Source organism: Canis lupus, chromosome 18 (assembly GCF_048164855.1).
Source record: "Canis lupus baileyi chromosome 18, mCanLup2.hap1, whole genome shotgun sequence".
In the NCBI taxonomy this organism is placed as follows: domain Eukaryota; kingdom Metazoa; phylum Chordata; class Mammalia; order Carnivora; family Canidae; genus Canis; species Canis lupus.
In genome coordinates this window covers 1,565,247-1,585,665 of record NC_132855.1, presented here as the reverse complement: position 1 = coordinate 1,585,665, position 20,419 = coordinate 1,565,247, and the positions used below count along the sequence as shown (strand labels likewise).

Below are 20,419 nucleotides of genomic sequence, written 5' to 3'. Positions count from 1 at the left end.
ACTTCTCATTCCTTCAATTAAAAATGGGGGTATGTCAACTGAATTGAAATTGCCATATTTTGGGGGGGGGGGTTCAAATTATAAACTATAAAAAGTGTTAAAGTATCAAGGGCAATACAGGCTAAATGCTTTGAGCTTCACCTGCAATAAAACATTAAAATATTAGCTGATCCACTTCAAGACAAATACAAAAGGTAGACAGAACAATGATAAATTTTACTTTAATCAAATTAAAGTCAGGAATATAAAGACTCTGGCTCAATTTTTCTTTAATTTCCCAAATATCACTTATTTTCCTACTGTCATAGCTTAATTGTAATAGGCATACTATAATACATTTGTTCCAGAAAAAAAAAATTGTGATTACAAATAAAAAATGCATCCAAAAATCCTTATACACCATTTAATATACCAAAATGTCAATGCCAAATTTCTGATTTTAATGAAGAAAAGTCTTATCATTAAAGGAACATTGCTTCATTTATACTGTGGACTTTTAAAAGATATCTGAATATGAAAAGTAGTATAATTATTGCTTCCAAAGTTGGCACAATCTATACAAGACAGAACTGAAAGAGGAGCAAACTGCACCGAAGCTGCCACGGGATCCGTCCTTATCCCTTCTGACATTTTGTACAGCTTCACAAAGCTATCGTTTTGTAGTTTTTACCTTGAAAGGGATGTCTTGCCATCTGGATACTTAAATTCTATACATGTTAAGATATATCCTGAGGATATTAGTGTGTTTAAACACAGGAATGTCTTAAATTTTCCATATTAACCAGTACAATAAATGCTAGACAGACGTTACTGTGAAGTTCCGTAGGTATATTACTTTGCCAGACAATACAAAACAATTCGCAATGCAAAACCGAGAGTATTTTAATCATTAAAAAAAAAAAATGCAAAAAAAAGCAACATTTATTTCACCATCCCTGGAACTGGAAAATAGCTATTCTTTTAATTTACAGAATCTAGGGAAGTATTTTAAATGTCAAAATGCACGCGCGGAATGTGGGTTAGCATATAAGCACCAGGAGTCTGAAAAGTTCACAAAAATTCTTTTAAATGTGTAAGGTGCATTTATCCTTGAATTACATTCAGTTTGAGAGAAGAACCAGTACCCCAAAGTTCATTAATATTTAAGAAATAGCTGAACAGCTTCCAAGTTGGTTTACAGCAAAATAAAAATACTGCCTTTAGGTTTTTTTATACAAGTTTTCTAAAATTTAGATTCAAAATTTAAGTGCTGCCTTTTATGGTGAGTAGTTTGATCATTAATTTATGTTCCAGTTTAAGATACTTCATACACCGTAGGTATTTAATGCCCCAACAATAAAACAAAACAAAAACAAAATAAACTAGAGTCATTTAGTGAACATCTCAAATGAACAAAATTTTATGCAGAACTGGGTATGAAGTCATCTGGAGTCAAACAAAATCACTTTTTTAAATGTTATCAGTCCACTCAGTAATGAAGACTTTCCTACATACGTCGTCGTATCTTCAGGCAAAAACTATTACGAAATTAGATGAAGTAACTACAGAATTGTGTTTCTTGGTTTACCATCAAAATGATGGTGATATTAAAGCATGTCTCTTTCCAAACCGCTTGGCCAATGCTGATAACAAGCAGGCAAGGAGACATCTGCCAGCGTTGCCCCACGGCCCCCGCCGCGACTGTCCCCCAGCAGCCGGTCCGGGCGGGGAAGCCAGGCGGCCGCTTCCCGGGGGGGTCCTGGGGGCCGCGCGCTACGCAGGTCTGTAAAATCCAGTTACTCACGCTGCCCACTCAAAACCCAGACTGCGCCAGCCCTGAACACCAGCTACCTCTACAGAGTTTTTTACTGGGTACGTTAAAAAAAAAAAAAAAAGAAAAGAAAAACAACAACAAAAAAAACATGTTGTTGTGCTTTTCACACATCTGATACAGGTTTTCATATCATTTACTCTTAGGTTTTTGGGAAGAGAAGAGAAACACTAAGAAAATAGGTATGCCAGAGAGTCAGACTGCAAAATAACGCCGCGCACACGCAACTAGCCAAGCATCTTTTTAATTTAAAAGATACTATCATTAAAAGGCAACATACATATATATATATATACATATCTATACACGAACGTATATATATATATACATATAGAAAAGAAAGTCTCCTCCTCAAAATCCTTATTACTCGACGACGATAGGTTTTCACAGCAACCAGTCTATGTATCAGTATGTTTTTCACCCTCTGTTCAGGTGGCACCGGGTACGCCTCCAGAATAAAGGCCGTCGTTCCTGCAGGCGTCTAACACTCTACTATTATTAGGGAAATGTGCTTAGAAATGGTTCAGTGATTTGCTCATTATGATGACTATTTACAAAGGCATCTATTTACGTCAGCAATAAATAATCCTGATATCAAAAGGGATGATGCTCATGCACACATCGAGATGGCCGCATGCTCCGGGAGTATTTACACGTGGCTTCTCCGTCTCAGCTCTGCCAGGAATAGTGAAAGTGCGTTTCCCTCAGCGTCCCCGGCGTTAGTCTTGCTTCTGGGGGATGCATCCTTCCATTTCGACCACCTCGGGCCATCCTTCGTATTTGTTTGTGTCCTTGTTGTTCTTTATGTGCTGTTGGAATACAGTAATACACACGGTTTAAAAATTTTTTTTTAATTTTTATTTATTTATGATAGTCACACAGAGAGAGAGAGAGAGAGGCAGAGACATAGGCAGAGGGAGAAGCGGGCTCCATGCACTGGGAGCCCCATGTGGGATTCGATCCCGGGTCTCCAGGATCGCGCCCTGGGCCAAAGGCAGGCGCCAAACTGCTGCGCCACCCAGGGTTCCCAATACACACGGTTTAAAGGAAGAAAACGCTTTATGAACAGTTTGCCTCCCGTCACCGGCTTTGGCGAACTCGCTTCTGCGACACCCGTGGCCGCGAGGAGGCCACACATGTTACGGCGCCAGACAGGCAACGAGAACCCTCGGGCCGGGCAGGCTTCCGAGGAACAGCCCAAAGAACAACACAGCAGTCAGGCCTACATTCGACCACATTCTGGAATATTTCTAAACTTAGCAGATTATAGAGTCAAAAGCCTGATTGGACTCGTTAGTGATGAACGCTTCCTAAATGGCCCGTGACAGCAGCAAACATATATGCCGGGAACTGTGTCACAGAAGGGAAAAATTTCCCATGCAGAACAGAATCGGACTATTTTTCAGGTTTGATTTTGAAACAGGGCCATGGGCATTCCAAATACCTGATTACCAGGAGCTTCTGAAAAATACGTGAACACACTTAATGGCTGCTTTGTCAAAGGGCCAAATAACCAGGAGAGGAATATACATGCCACACGGTTTCACGCAATTTCCTTTTGTCCGTTAATTGTGAAAGTCTAAGAGAAGACACTAACCTGTTCAAAGGGGCTCTTTGTCTTGATGCCTTTCCCACCACAGAAGACCCAGTTGTCTCTAAAACCAAGGTTAGTAATAGACGTACTCCCCAACTCAGCAATGAGCCGTCGTGCCTCATCGTTGAGTCTTGAAGAGGAAGAAAAAAAAATCATCAACACAGAGCACTGTATATTATCTAAGTAATACTGACGCACCAGTAGGTTAACATGCACCATGAGATAAAATGAGAAAATACCAGCTTAAATAAAGAAGAGAACATTAAAAAATACGGAATTTCTTTTCAGAGCACCATTCCTATTTGAGTTCTCTACTGACAAAAGACGTGAAATCGAGCATTTCCTTTTAAGTTTATTCTATCAGGAAACACCTTTTGGATGTCTTTGTCTTACAATGATTCACTTTCATCTACATCCACCAAAAGATAAGGGATGCCGCAGCTAGTAGGTGCCTACCTCGGCGAATACAAGGTCTTAAAGCCACCACTGCCTTCTTCATGACATTAAAAATCACTTTGAATTTCCACTAATCCCTTGGTAAGTTACATTTGAATAAAGGTAGACGCTGGCAGAAATACAGGTGTTTCTAATACTATGTTTTATTTACATGAGCCTTGAGAATAGGTATATAAATTATACTTCAGTAATAACTGTCGAGTGGTTACTTAATAAAAATGAACGGAAACCAGACAGCGGTGAGGTACCTGCCAACGAGGAAGGGCAGTGGCTAAAGTCATGTGGCGAGGAAAGAGCTAATGAAAAATGGCATGAAGACATTTTGTGGGGATGCCTGGGGGGCTCAGCGGTTGAGCACCTGCCGTTGGCTCAGGTCATGACCCCGGGGTCCTGGGATCGAGTCCTGCATCGGGCTCCCTGCATGGAGCCTGCTTCTCCCTCTGCCTGTGTCTCTGCCTCTCTCTCTGTGTCTCTCATGAATCAATCAATAAAATTAAAAAAAGAAAAAAAAAAAGAAATCTGCGTCGGTTATTATCCTAATGCAAGTATTCTCAATCTCCCCTCTGTGTCACTCACAAAAGAGAAGTTCAGCAGATACATGCTAGATGGAGAGGGGGGGAAAAAGGCAGTAAATCCTATGTATCTCCCAAAAGACGGCAGTTACAGGTCACTTAGGTTTATTCTGCTAAAATCTGAGGCAAGGTAAGTTTTATATTTGCAAACAGCTGGGGGATCGTTAAATGCAAACAGCACGAGGGTCGGCGAGGCAGGCGCTCCTTATCTGAGACAGCTCACGCTAACGTCAGTCTGCCCCCTTCCTCGTGAAAGAAAGAAATGCTACACGTAAGAGTTCTCATTTAAGCAACTTAAAGATGAACAAAATAATTTATATTTAAAAAAAAAAAACTTCATAAAGCAAGAAAGAACAGGCTACGTGGTAGACTTCCACAATTCATGCGAATCACATCCACAGGCAGTGGAGCTGCTTTTGAAAAATCTTTTAATTTTAATTCCAGTACAGATACCATACAGTGTTCTAGTAGTTTCGGGTGTAGATATAGTGATTAACACTCCCTACGCCCCCCCCCCCCCCGCGCCTCCTCCATCCTCATCGTCCAGCTCCCCATGGAGCCGCCCCTCTGGTGACCAGTGGCTTGTTCTCTATAGTGAAGACTCTGTTTCTTGGTGTCTCTGTCTCACCCCTTCCTGCCTGTGTTTCCTAAATTCCACCTGAGTGAGATCATACAGCACTTGTCGCCTCGACTGACTTAGCACTGTACTCTCTAGCTCCACCGACGTCGTTGCAAATGGCCAGATTTCATTCTTTTTTTCTGGCTGAGCACTATTCCAGCGCGTGCGTGTGCACACACAGATACACCACCTCTTCTTTATCCGTCCATCGCCGGATGGACACGCGGGCGGCCTCCGTGGCTTGGCTATTGCAAATAGTGCCGCAGTTATAACCACAGGGGTGCGCGTGCCCCTTTGAATTAGCATTTCTGTGTTTTTGAGGGTAAGCACCCGGTCGCGGAGCTGCTGTAACCCCAGCCGGGCGCTGCTGTCCTCCTGGACCAAACTCCCTAGGATCGCTGAGAAAACCAGCTCCAACCCTAGAACACTTAGACCTGACTCAGACTCAAGTCTATATAAAGTGATGCACTTATGACCTGGTGAAATAAAAAGAAACAAAATGGTTGTGCAAAAGGACCCTTGCAGTCCTGGCCTCTGAAGATTCTGAGTCCCCCGAGAGTCCCGTGTACCCGCTTCCCGCGCTCTCCCCGCAGTCGGGGGCAGGGTTTCCCCGCGCCGCGCTCACACGCAGTAGCTGCCGCTCTTCACCTGTCGGCTCACTCGGTAAGCGACCTGGGTGTGAGAGGGACACCCCTGAACGCGCTGCCTGGCCCGACTTGTTTCCAAACGGTGTTTGCATGTCGAGGATCTGGAAGGTGGTCAAATCCCAGTCTTCAGTTGATCCAAATGTTCTGTTTCCTGGATACGTTCTTACAATATTTTATTTGCATCATCAACACTACCAGGTGAGTCACGCTGCTATCAGGGGAGTAAAGCCAAAGCGCCATCCAGGTGGGCGGCAGGGTCACCGGGCAGCAGGCCGAGGCTCTGCGGCTCCGAGGGGAGGGGAGCAGGGCTGCAGGCTGCGTGCGTCCCGAAGTCCTAGCGAACCGTCAGACCTGGGGTGGTGTGGGGCAACCCGCCTCCTGGCCCTAGGTGCATCTCCCTACAGTTTTATAACAAGACAAGTTTCTCAACACTTTCTACAGTTGTCTGCTCCGCTTATGTAGAATTTGGAGGATTTCATTATTCCTTTTCGACATCGTTAAGTAAAAAAACGATTTGCTTCAAAAAGAGGTTTAGAATCATGCAACGCGGCCAGTACTTTCAATATTTTCATCATTCAATACACATTCGATATCAAAATATCCTCCTTTCTTTAAAAGCCAGTGTAACTAATGTACACAGGGTATAAATTCTAAAGACACAAGCTTTTATTCTACATAGGAGCACGTTAAGTTTGTCACATATACTTTAATCTCTATTAACGGTCTTAACTAGCTGAGATGCTGGGGTGCCTGGGTGGCTTAGTTAGTTAAATGTCCGACTCTTGATTTCAGCTCAGGTCGGCCCTCGGGCTCCACACTGGGCCGTGCAGCCTGCTTAAGACTCTCTCACTCCCTCTGCCCATCACCCCCGCCTTGTGTGCACTCGCTCACTCTCAAATAAATAAATAAATAAACAAATAAATAAAATGCTATTTATAAACTAGCTGAGACGATAAAAATTTCTATGGAATAAATTCTTTTAGCTAAGAATTTTCTTTAAAACGAATCAAAAATTATCCTGTGACAAACAAGAAAGCAGACAGGGACCAAGTCTTCCTAGAAGAGATTCTACAACTGCACGGAGGCCATCTGCAGCAGCGACGGGGGACGTGGGAGCGGGAGGGGGGTGGGGGGCGAGTCAGAGATCTGCCTCCATCTTTGCGGCGGAAGGTGCAGCATCTGAGAGCCCCACCGCCACGCCACCACGACGGGCCGATGCTCCCTTTCTTGAAAGCCAACACGGGAGGATTAATAGTCTGATTAACAGGGGAGGACCGCTTGGGGAGTAGAAGCAGAGGTGTCAACAGCTTTGGAAGAAAACTGCCTTATTAATTACTCCAGGACACTGAAGAATAAGCAACGCTAGGCACAGGTGACCATGTAGCCTAGACCTTAACGAGAGCACATTACAGATAGTTCAGGTTAGAAACTGAGAATAGGACTCTTAAAAAACAACCCAAAACCCCTAATAAGTCTCACTATGCAATTGCTAACGACCCCAGGAAAGAGGAGGATAGGTTCTGAACCAGCGCTGCTGGAGGAGTGCTCTGTGTCGGGCTCCAACCGAGAAAAGTGTCCAAAGATCTACAGCAAATCAGATTACTCGCGAGGAAACTCTGACTACTACTACCGGCGGGGCTCAGGGTAACACGAGACTCCCTAAAACTAGTACAGGCCACACAGGGAACTTTCGCTGCTACGCGGAAACGGCGAAGGGAGCCGCTGTTTCACAAGGACGGTCTGAGATCAGAGCACGCCTGCCTTTTCCAGGGAGGCAAACACTCTGATGGACATAAAAAGGGAAGAGTAGCTCAGGAACGTCCACACAACCGCTTGCAAGTAAACCGAAGCCTCTGGGCCCACACACATCACACAGTGAAATTCTAAGGAACTCTAGTAAAATCTTCAAGGTGGTGTCTGCTAGTTTAGAAACATGGAAAATGAAGAGGATGCTAAGTCATTAAACGGAATAGTCCACGCTCCAAAAACGTCAAGGAAATTTTTAGAAACGTTGGGTCGATAAAGCTACCTCCAGTTCTCAGCGAATTCTAGAACGGATCACACCACGGAGATCCTGTGAACAACAACGACCACCACGGGTGGGAGGAGGAAAAGAGGAGGAAAGGGAGGGAGTAGTGAGAAGGAGGGAGGAATGAATCACGCCACGTTGCGGTCATGTCAGCTACTTCAGCATCTGGAGAGGTCTGCGGGCAGGACATCGGGGCACTGCAATTAGCAGAGCCCATGGATTTCTTTTTTTTTTTTTTTTTTAATAAATTAATTTTTTATTGGTGTTCAATTTACCAACATACAGAATAACACCCAGTAGAGCCCATGGACTTCAAGTGAGCATCTGAGAGTCTCAGAAAACAGCCTCCATGAATAAAATAATGCCACCGCAGCTGGACGGCATGCCTATCAGGGAACGTTGGCAGCTGTTTAAAAAAACAGTTTCCGTAGTTGATTAATAGAGGACTCCCTTGGAAGAGGCTCCTGGTGAGGGTGGCACGCTGCCCCGGGGGAACATTTTTATCAATGTCTTCGATTTGGACACAAGAGAGACTTTGGAGACACTACAAAGCCTGGATCATGGAAATCTTGTAGGACGAATGTCAGAATCATGACCTAATGGGCCCAAATCAGCAAAATTAAATTTAACGAGGATAACAAGGATAAATGACTATAAAGTCCTTCATTTAGATTAGACAAAATCAAGTCCTGAAAGAGGAGGAAGACCTGACTTGGCAGTGGTTAAAAACAAAAGGGAGGGGGGGGGGGAAGAAAAAAAAAAAAGTCTGAGATCAAACGCAACGATCTGAGAATCTAACTCAACCAAAAATTCAAGAGCCAAAAACGTGATGTCACCTTTTAAAGAAAACTAATACAATACCAGTCTGTATAAATGTCTAGAGAAGCGTGTCTCCAAGCTGCCTAAGAGCTCGCGTCCGCACTGCACCGTGACGTGGCCAGGCCGCCTCGGGAGCCCTGCGGGCCACTGGGCACTCACGTTAGGAGCCGACGGTCAGCCAGGGAAGCAGGGGCCAAGAGGTGCGGCCGGGAGGGTGCGCGCACCCACAAGCTGACCGCCGCCGAGGGTGACGGAGCCCTGCGTACTGGCAGGGAGGGGGAAAGAAGGAGAAATGCTACTTCTTAGTTCCAAACACGTCGAGCATCACCTGCCCCGGGGAGCGGATCCATGGTTCCCGCTAAGACGATGAGGCCTGGCAGGTGGCGGGGGGGGGGGGGGGGGGGGGGGGAGGGGGAACCAGCGGAGAACAGGGGGTTCACCTGAGGATGGCTCTGGCCCTGTGCCGTGTCACCCGGAGAAACGGCGAGCCACTGGCGCCCTGCGAGGTGGCACATATGCGACATTCCGTGCACTTCTGCCCCTGGCAGGCGTCCGGGATGCCTCACCTGGGGCCACCCGCCCTCCCACCTGTCCGCAGCCCGAGGCGACCCGCCCACCGTGCTGTGACCAGAGGCAGGACACTGGAGCAAGGTGGCCGGCTCGCTTGGTGATCATCCTCCCGCCTTGGGGGAACGACAACCAACTTCCTTAGCAGGCTCTGGCTGGAAGGGAGGCACCGTCGGACACCTGCCCTCTCCAATATGTAGGTTCTCTTCAATACAGTTTGTGGTTTTGTTTCTAGAACAGGTTTTCAGGGGCACCTGGGCGGCACAGCTGGTAAGCATCAGACTCCTGACTTCAGCTCAGATCCTGAGATCCTGAGATACTCGTCGGGCTCCACACTCCACGGGGAGTCTCTTCTCTCCTCCTCCCTCTCCCTCTGGCCCTCCCCCTGCGTGCTTGCTCGCTCACTCTCAAATAACTATATTTCAAAAATAATACATTAAAATGGGCTTCCTTGTTAAGATCAAGAAGTCCTGGAATAAACAAAGGTAAAGAGGTTTCCCAAGAACCAAACTTCAGGGCCGTGCGCTGTGAATCCCCGGAAGAGGCGAAACGCAAGGTGCCGTCTCCAAACTTCTTCACCCAGCACAGGCCCGAAGGACTGGCATCCCCCAGAACACACGGAGACCAATCCCAGACACCCGCTGAGGGTCAGAGCACAGCCAAGGGGCTCACTGCAGGCAGCAGTGACCGGGACCAGACCGAGTAACTCCGGGGAGCCCATACCAGCTCCCTGTCAAGGAGAAAGCAGGCGCATGCGTTTCGTATTCTAAACTCTCCTGGGTGTAAGTGGGAGGACAAACCACTCCTTAGGAGGTGAGCAGCCTTATGTAAAGAAACCCCCAATGCATCAGTCGCAGCAGAGCTTCTGTTCCCCTATAAGCCTACGTCTCCCGCAGCTGAGGCGTCCTTTCAAACGTTCCACGACCAGATACCTGCCAAGGTGTACGCTTATATTTTGTCACATTTGATAGATGCCGATGGCCGTTTATAATGACCGTTTGTCCATTTTGTATAAAGGATATGACACAATTTATTTCACGAGTGTATAGATGAAGGAAGCATTCGACATACAAATCTGTGTGCCCCAAACTGAAAAATGCAGACAACTGAATTCGTTTTAAATGCACAGAAATTGAAACACATACTGACCAAGTGTAAAGACGTTGAAGTTTAGGGTTTCTATTTTGCCTTACAGGTTGGACATCTTCTGAAGCTACTTTTGGTATATGTGATGGGCACTAACACACAGCAGTTAAAGGATAAACATCTTGCCTTAGTTCTTAGATTTGGTCACAATCTATTATTAGAAGAAGGGAAACAAGGGTGAAGCCAAGAAGGTATAATAATGAAACAACATGATGCAAAAAAGAGGTCCTGTGTGTCTATTCAGAAAAGCAGGGTGCTTTAAAATTTTAAAACCTCAAATTATACATGTAATATCCTATTCTATCAGCAAAAGCAAATAGCAAGTTACTTGTTTTTTTGAAAATGAAAGCCTAATTACCCTGTTTAGTTCTACCCAGCTAAACGGCAATGGATGCCTTTGCCAGTCTTCTTTAACCCCCAATCTGTGGATTCAACACATCCTTAGCTGAACCAGGTAAAATGCATGTCAAAGAAAATACTTCACTTTAAAACATTTACAAAATAGCACTGTTTTCTTAGTGTAAATCTGCAATAAGGTAGTTACACATTAAATATGTGTGGGAAAAAAATCAATAAATAGAAAGACATGCCATATTCCTAGGTGGAACTTCAAGCCTTTTCAATTAAAATCTGTAGAGAATGCTTTCATTCTTGATAAAAGTATCAAACGTTTCATCTGGATAAAATATCATAGAAAGGATTTGAGAAACACTACAAAGGGGGTCTTAGCCACCCCAGAAAGATAGTAAACTTAATTTTTATAAAATACTTATAAAAAATTGTAATAGTGTCTTGTTGGGGCTGGAAAAAAATCGATGAATGGAACAAAACTTTTAAAAACAAAGTCAAATATACTTAAAAATTGGCATTATAAATCACTGAAGAAAAAATGAATGTATTTTTTAAAATACATGAAAACAGTAAAATCACTGGAAGAGTAAAATCAACTAAGTATTCAATTTGGAGATGAGAAAATACTTCTCAGGTACAGAAGTAGAAAAAACTAAAATGAAATACATAAATAAGAATTAGTCTAAACTTGTAAAAGTCAAAAAGCACCAGAAATTAACAAAAATAAATGCAAAATAAGGTATTTTTACGTGAGAAATGATTAATATCCTTAACAAACCAAGGGCCCTTCCTTACACATTGTCCTCTGTTGAGTCAACCTAGGAGTCAACCTAAATGGTCAAAAGACACTTTACAAGAGAAAGAGCCAAGAACACTTGTGAAAAGAAATGCAATCTCACCAGTAACCAAACAAAGGCACATTAATAAAATCCCTTTCCAAAATCTTTAGAATTAGTAAACTTCTTAACAACAGTCAGCGTCCTGGAACTTCTGAGAGTCATGTTAAATTGGTACAAACTTAAAAAATCCTTTTTAAAAAAACATACACATCCTTTAATTAAAATAAAATTGTCCTAAGGAAACAGAGACGATTGTTCAAAAACTTTTAAGACAGTACATTTTTGCTAAGTATGAAAATTTGGAAATAGCCTGAGGGTCCAGCAGTAGGTATTAAGTAAATTTTAAATTATGACACATGTTTGAGAACTATACGAGGCAGACATGAACAATTTTGTTATGAAAACTATTTATTGTTATGGGAAAATATTCACCACATAAATAAGTAAAAGAAACGCTATAAATACTAGTATTCCAAATGTTTAAGATGAAGAAAATACGTGTATTAAGAAAACCGGAGATGGAAACCAAATTATCAATGATTATCACTGAGTAGATGAACTATAACTGGTCGTCTTCTTTGTGCTTTTCTCTATTTTCCAAATTTTACAACATAGACAATTTGAAGAAAAAAAGTTTTAAATTACCGTGTATTAAATATTATGAACAACATATCACTTATTCTTTCACAGTTAACTCCACTTCTAGGAACTTACCTACCCTAAGGACATAAGCAAAAGTGCTAAAACATCCATGGAAAAGGCTGTTTATCGAAATGTTATTTATAATACAAAACATGCGGCAATAATAGGGAACTGTTAAATAATGGGGGGGGGCATACGGTCAACTGTTGGTGGGCCATGAAAAATGCTACTGAAGAATAGCAATGTCAGAGAAAACAAGGTTGTTAAAAACAGAAGAGTATAACAAACTTCAGGTATGTGGCTCTAATTTTATGACAAGAGATGTATGATAACTAGAAGGAAGCAAATTAAAAAAATTTTAATAGTGTGTATCTGGAATGTGATTACTTGGCTCTATTTTATAAATTTTTTCATTGAAAGTGAATTGCTTTTATAATTAATCATAGTTCCAAGAATAATACAAGCTTTTAAGTTTACGTACTTGGTCGCTCCATCATCATATGTTCCCATTAAGACTATTGTTCCATCTTGTATGGACTTGAGAAACTCAATGAACGGGGCCACATCTGGAAAAAAAGAAAGGATTGATGGGTTTGGGGATAACTAAATAGCTGTCATGATAATTTTTTACAGGTTCATATTAATGAAAATAGAAAGTATTTGCAAATCAGTAATGATTTACTGATCAGTAATCAGTAAAAGGAGACAAATCTTATAAATAGGTCAAGAATGAAGTTTGTCCCTTACTAGGATCCCATCATCAACTTAGAACTTCCCAATCCTTTCATCCTACATGTCTTTTGTCCTGATACTGCAGGGGCTAAGGGAAAAAACCATAGCAAAGCTGTATTAAAAGTAGGACTTAATGATGTGAAGAATGAAACTTGACAGGGATGGGGAAGGGGGCAGAAGAAAGGCTCACGGAGTCTCTGAGCGGATGTAAAATTGCTTGTGTGGGTACTTATCTAAGAGGAGGAGACAGAGCCTTTAATTCATAAAAGGTTCTGTAAATTCTTAAAAAGTTAAATATATACACGCGCGCACACACACGTATACACTCTGATTTAAGGGATCCGGCGGGCACGTCTAATCACTGTAACCTGGGGGAAGGAATGGAGGTTCTTCTCTAATTACGGCAAACCCGGCTCTGTGCGCTTCACCTGGTGAACCAAGACGCACAGGAGCTGACAAGAGACCATTGCGGGGACTACGGGCTGGCACTGCCAGAGGCACGCACGTGCCACCCATTATTTGACGTCTCGGAGTCTGACATCAGGTCTGCCTGTAGTCCCCACATCTAACCACTGCAGAGCTGGATCACTTCGAATTTACTCAGGTTCTTTCCACAGCAAAAATTCCAAAGCTGTCCCCAACTGAATTCTGTTTTACGCAAATAGCACTTCCAATTCTGAGAAAACGCAACAGAGCAGCTAATGAGTCTCCTCCTTCCCAACGCAAAGAGGGACGTCAGCTGCAACGCTCTTCACTGGAGGAGACTTTTGGCCTAATTAATCAACCGGTGATGAGGCAACAGAGCTTCTGGTCACGTGGCTGATTTCCACAAGGGTCGTGCGAGAGTATTTCCACGTAACAGGTGCTGGGAGGGCCGCCGACGCCGCTAGTCTCAGGGCGACGGCAGCATTTAAGTTTACGCTGTCTGACCTCCACGAGAAGTCCTCCGAGCCTCAGGTGAAAACTAAATAAAACACTGCATCTCATTACAAGCTGAAGAAATATTAGAAAAGCTGAATGGTCTGAAAACTTGGGCAGCCTGGGTGGCTCAGCGGTTTAGTGCCGCCTTCCGCCCAGGGCCTGATCCCGGAGACCCCGGATCGAGTCCCACGTCGGGCTCACTGCATGGAGCCTGCTTCTGCCTGTCTCTCTCTCTGTATCTCTCATGAATAACTTAATAAAATCTTAAAAAAAAGAGGAATATAAAAAGAAAAATGAATGGTCTGAAAACTTGACAAAAATTTCAAGAACAGCAGCTATTGGCTTCCAGGAACTATATAAAGGGGATGGAAATGGGGAGGTGCAGGGGACAGCCTCATGCTGATAAATATCCCCAACCGGCAACTGAGAAAAGAATCCAAAGATAAATCAGTGTTGGCCTTGCTCAGATTTGAGGAAGGAATTTTTTCCAGACACACTCTTGTTTAAGATGCTAGGTCCTTGTTTCTGTCTGTGGGCGACGGACTCACATCTGTTCCTCCAGGAACATCACATGAGGAAGAGACCTGCGAATTGCTCTAAGTGCCCTAAACTATAAAGAAAACTCCTTCTCTCAAATATTCATGTATTTTAATATTAATCCTAGTTATATTTTACTTTTGAGATGAACAAATCATATGCAAAAAAATCATTTAAGTTAAAAATGCTTAAATGGCTTACATCCTTCTCCAAATGACTTATTTATTTTTATTTATTTATTTATTTATTTATTTATTTATTTTTTTACAAAATTTCAGTTAATGACTTAAAGGATCCAAGGCTTTCAATTAGTTGTCCTGCAGAAAACAGGACTTGGATTTTTAAGATCTCAATTTTGATATTATTGCTCTTAATTACACACAAAATTTCTACAATAAAGCAAAGCACATGCAATATGACCAATGACTTAAATATAGCTGGATGTTCAGTGGAAAAGAGAAAATGAACTAACACAAATACACTATCGATCTCTCATTAATGGGCCACATTATATTGAAGAGGCTTAAAAAGTAAGTTGGCGCTGGCAACAGAACAGTTATGAGTTATTCACACTTACCTCCTCCCCACATGTCAAAATATTTGGTGTCCAATACTTCTCCTGTTTTTCCTGAAAGGGATGGAATTCATGTCAGAATATGCAATTGAAATATACAGCGTATATGACAAGTGATCTTATCCAATGATGGATGTAGATCCCTTAGCAGAGAATTATTTTAAGACTTAAAATCTGAATTGTATAAAATCTAAAATATATTTCTAAGAGTAATTTTTAGAAAAATTAAAATTTTTGACTTTCTCACAAATCTTTGAATCTTAAAACTGAGTGTAGACCACTCAAATTCAGTTAGGTTTCATCCTTTCATGTTACCACGTTTTCTAATTTAAGAATTACCAAAAAACACGTAAACCTTTTACAGAAAGATGAACTGATCTTTTTTTTTGAATTGATCTTTTAAAATGTTTTCACTTACTTCTCTTTTAAAATGTATTTTTTTGCTATCAATTAGAAAAATATGTAAAGAACCTTTTACTTAAGAAAACAAAGAAAGCAAAAATGCGGAAGCTTATTTTTTGTTGTGAAAGAAATAAAACACATTTTCCTACACTGTGAACTGGGTAAGGTGGCTGTGGTCCCTAATCGCACTATACAGCCTTACAGGGTTATTGTACCAGGAGGAAAAGACAAGCATGCATGCAGTTAGGCCTTATTTCACGGGTTCATATGTTCAGATTTGATTCTGCAAGAATACTTGAGACCTTCAGGATTTGATAAACTTATTTTCACTAATGAACTTGGGTGACAAATGCAGACGATACTGAAAAGTTACAATTAATTCTTATCCTTTAATCCTCTCCCTACTCCTTTCATAGTCTATCACCCTTTGTCATTTACACACCCTTATGTCATTCTATCTTTCTATTGTTAGACTCTAACATCTTCAGAATTCATCAATTTAATGTTAGGCTGGTTTTATCCTCACGACCTCATGGGAAACTCTCCACACACTACACACGTGGGAGGCTTTCAAGAAAGGATGCTATAATATGTAGACACCCAAGTTTCCACCTCCAGTTAGTTTTTAGGAGGATGTGAAGAAGTTGGACAGAGGGGTTTAGTGTCAAGCATAGCACTTTCTGACCTGATCCCTTGATATCAGAGTGCATTTTACTTTGGGCCACATGAGTATCCACTGACCACATCTGTAAGCTAAAATAATTATTCTTACCATTTACCAAGGCAACATTGATCCCTCTTCCAACATTATTCTTAACTCCACTCATTAAACTGAAAGGGAAAAGTCAAGACAAATTTAGAATTAGATTTTGTGCATATACATGTATCAGACCAATAAAGCTATGCCCCCCCCCCCAAAAAAAGTTGGGAATATTATATATACACACGATTGTTTAAGAACTGCAGTGGAGATTAAAAGATTTGTACCACATCACAGAAGACAGTCTACTATTAAATAACTTTAAAGCAATGTCCTTAAGTAAGATTTCACAAATCAATATATTTAAAAACATCAGGGCCCAAACGTCAGACTATTTTTAGCTACTCCTCTGTGTCAGGTTATAAAATACCATTTTAGAAAATCCGTAAAACATGTAGACATTATGCACATATACCGTCTGCACTGTTCTCAAAGGATCAAACAACTGATCATCTCTTTTACTTTCTGTGATATCCATCTGACATGAAACAGAAGTGAGACGCTCTTATAATCTGAAAGCAAGAAACGTCTCACCTACTTCACCTGTGAACATTCTCTCAGTGATTATCAATGTAAAATTCCTCTATACTCAGAAAAAGGAATCTTGTATTCATTTAATTGCTGCATCTAAGCACCATCACTTGTACTGTTACACCTGAGGTAATCACCATCCAGTGGCAGCTTACAGACCACTATGATTCTGTGAAATAGAAGGTATGAGGGGAATATTTGCTTCTTTCGGTTCAGTTTGTTGAACCAGAATTGTAGGTACCTGCAATTCTAAAAATGCAAGGTCAGTAAAGTTCTTCTATAAAGAGTCAGATGAATGAATAACATCAAGAGCAACCACCAAAGAAAGCTATACACGAAATACACTCAAAAAACAATATGAATAAATCAAAAAAGAATTTTTTTTCTTTAAAGATTTATTTGAAAGAGAGAGAACGAGTCAGGGGGAAAAGGGGAAGGGCAGAGGGAGAGGAAGAAGCAGATTCCGTACCGAGTGGGGAGCAGGATGAGGGACTCAAAACAAGAACCCCGAGATCATGGCCTGAGCCAAAGTCAGATGTTTTAATGGACTGAGCCACCCAGGTATCCTCAAAAATAAATTGTTAGAAATGTTCATGAACTCACAGATGCCAGTAAAAGAAAACGGGGGGGAAAAACAAAAACAGAAAGAACAAAAAATAATAAAATGGCAGGCTTAAGCCCTACCATATCAATAATTACAACAAATGTAAATAGTGTAAACATATCAAATAAAGACAGAAATTGACACAGTGGATTAAAATATGACCCAACTATGTGGTGTCTACAAGACATTCTTTCTTTTATTGAGGATATTAACATATAGGTACACTAAAGTGTATCTTTAATCACAAAATCTGTATATATTTAAGTGTATATTTGATAGACATTGTGAAACAATCACAAACTAATTAACACATTAGTTACTTATATTGTGTGTTTTTATAGTAAGAGCATTAAGAGCTACCCTCTTAGCAAGTTTCAAGTATATAATAAAGTACTGTAATACAGTCAAATCATCACATATTAGATTTCAAGAATATAATCATCTTGTGTAACTAATATTTAGCACCCAGTCACCTGTATCTTCTCCATCTACTCCTCCCCTAAGCCCCTGGGACCCACTGTTCTACTCTCTGTTTCTATGAATTTGAATATATAAGATTCCACATAAGTGAAATCATGTAGTATTTGTTTTTCTACAGGTGGCTTATTTCACTTGGCCTAACACCTTCCAGGTTCACCCATGTTGTCCAGATGGCAGTCTCCTTTTAGTTGGCTCAATCATATCCCACTGCACATATATATACACATATACCACGTTTTCTTTATCCATTCATCCACTGATGGACATTTAAATTGTTTCCATCTTATCTACTGTGAATAATGCTACAATATACATGGGAGTAGATAGTTCTGTAAGATCCTGGTTTTAATTCCTTTGGATATACACCCAGAAGTGGGATTACTGGATACGATAGTTTTATTTCTCATTTTTTGAATAAACTCCACACTGTTTTTCATAACGGCTGTATCAATTTATAGGCCCACCAACAGTGTATAAGGGCTCCCTTGTCTCCACATCTTCAACACTTGTTCTCTTTCATCTCTCTGAACACTGCCATTCTACCAGGTGTGATGTGAGGGGATTATCTTATGGTGGCTTTGATTTGCATTTCTCCAGTGATTAATGACATTGAGAACCTCTTCATATACCTGTTGGTCATTTGTATTTCTCTTTTGAGAAATGTCTGTTTAGGCTTTCTTCTCAGTTTTTAGTCAGGTTATTTTATTTTATATTTTTTTTGCTAGAGTTGAAGGAGGTTCCTTATCTATTCTGGATATTAATCTATCACATACATGGTTTGAAAATTTTTTTCCCCATTCAGTAGGTTGACTTTCCATTCTCTTGATTGTTTCCTTTCCTGTGCAAAAGCTTTCTAGTTTGATGTAATTCCATTTTTCTACCTTTACTTTTGTTGTCTTGGTTTTGGTGTCTTATCCAAAAAATCTATTGCCTAGACCAATGTCACAAAGCTTTTTTCCCTAGATTTTCTTGTGGTTTTATGGTTTCAGGTCAAGAAACTCACTTTAAATATAATGATATAGGTAGGTGAAAAGTAAAAGAGTAGAAAGAGACAAATCCTGTAAACAATCAGAAGAACACAGGATTACTACTCAATAATAAAGAAACAATCCAATTTAAAAATGGGCAGGATTTGAATAGACATTTCTCTGAAGAAGATACACAAATAGCCAATAAGCAAATGAAAAGATGTTAAATATCATTAACCATCAGTGAAATGAAAATTAAAACCACAATGAGATACCACTCAACACCCACTAGGATGGCTGTCACCAATAAGTCAAATAACAAGTGTTACGTGGAAAAACTGGAACCCTCATACACTGCTGTTGAAAGATAAATTGATGCAGCCACTTCAGAAAATAATCCGGCAGCTCCTCAGGTAGCTATACACAGAATTACTATATGAACCCAAATCCACCCCTAAGTATGTATACAAGAAATATAAAAACATGTCCATACAAAACCTATATACAAGTGTTTATAGGAACATTATTCATAATAGCCAAAAAGTGGAAACAAATCAAATGTCCATCAACTGACGAGTAAATAAACAAAATGGGATCTATCTCAATGGAGGATTACTCTGTCAGGAAAAGGAATGAAGTACTGATACATGCTACACGGATGAACTTTGAAAACACTATACTAAGTGAAGAAGCTGATGACAGAAGAACCCCTACATACTACATAACACCTTATATATGATATGTCCAAAATAGGCAAACGTCTAGAGAAAGTAAAATAGTGGTTACTTTGGGCTGGTTGGGTGGGAGGGGCAGGGGAGAAGGGAGTGGGATGGGATGGGAATGGGGTAGTAGGGTAACAGCTAAAGGACACAATTTCCTTTTGAGATCTAAAAATGTTCCACAACTGACTGTAGAGATGGTTGCACATATTTGTGGACATACTAAAAACCACTGACTGTATATGGTAAATGAGTGAACTGTATGGCATGTGAATTAGATCTCAATAAAGCTGTTTAAACAAAAAGAAGTAGGAGGGGCTATATTAACACCAATTAAATAGACTTCAGAGCAAAGAAAGTTACAAGAGGGAGATTACATAATAATGATCAAAGGGTCACTTCAGCAAGATGGAGTAAACCGAAATGTGTGCAGATCAAGTAACTGAAGTATAAACCATGTGAATCAAAACCAGATAGAACTGACAGGAGAAACAGACGAATGTACGATCACAGCTGGTTATGTCAACAGCCCCCTCTCAACAACTGATAGACAGAAAATTACCAAATGTACAAAAGAACTCAACAACCATAATAAACAACAAGGTCTAACTGACATTTAAAAAACATTCCACCCAACAACAGCAGAATACACATCCTTTTCAAGTGTCCATGGAGCATACACTAAGGGCAGACCATGTCATGAGGTATGATAATAAACCTCAACCTTTTTAAAAAATTGAAATCACACGAAGTGTATTATTCTCCAACCACAATGAAATCAGTAACAGAAGGATAATAGGAAAATCTCCAAACACTTGGAAACCAAACAATATACTTCTCAATAATCCATGGGTCAAAGAGGAAATCAGAAGGGAAATTTAAAAACACACTGAAATGAACAAAAATACAACTGATTAAAATGTATGAGGCACAGCTAAAAGAGTACCGAGAGAGGAATTTATAGCATTAAGTACTTACGTTAAAAAATAAACTTAAAAAAAATGCCATAACCTTAAAGTAAGCAGAAGGAAAGAAAAACAGAAATCAATTAAACAAAAAGCTGGCTCTTTAAAAAGGTCAGTAAAATCAACAAACCTTTA

The 20,419-nt window shown here is 40.8% G+C and overlaps 1 protein-coding gene across 2 annotated transcripts in view; it reads right to left on the bottom strand.

The window, feature by feature from the left end:
- Positions 1–205: 205 nt before the first annotated feature.
- The window catches only part of FAM3C (FAM3 metabolism regulating signaling molecule C), a 52,641-nt gene continuing 32,427 nt past the window's right edge, over positions 206–20,419 (bottom strand). For both annotated transcript variants that reach the window (XM_072783301.1, XM_072783302.1), the window contains exons 6-10: positions 16,030–16,088; positions 14,859–14,909; positions 12,573–12,657; positions 3,408–3,534; positions 206–2,619 (exon numbers count right to left, since the gene is read on the bottom strand). In XM_072783301.1, coding sequence (XP_072639402.1) covers positions 2,530–2,619; positions 3,408–3,534; positions 12,573–12,657; positions 14,859–14,909; positions 16,030–16,088 — 412 coding nt within the window. In that variant the 3' untranslated portion in view covers positions 206–2,529. The remainder of the gene's footprint in view (positions 2,620–3,407; positions 3,535–12,572; positions 12,658–14,858; positions 14,910–16,029; positions 16,089–20,419) is intronic.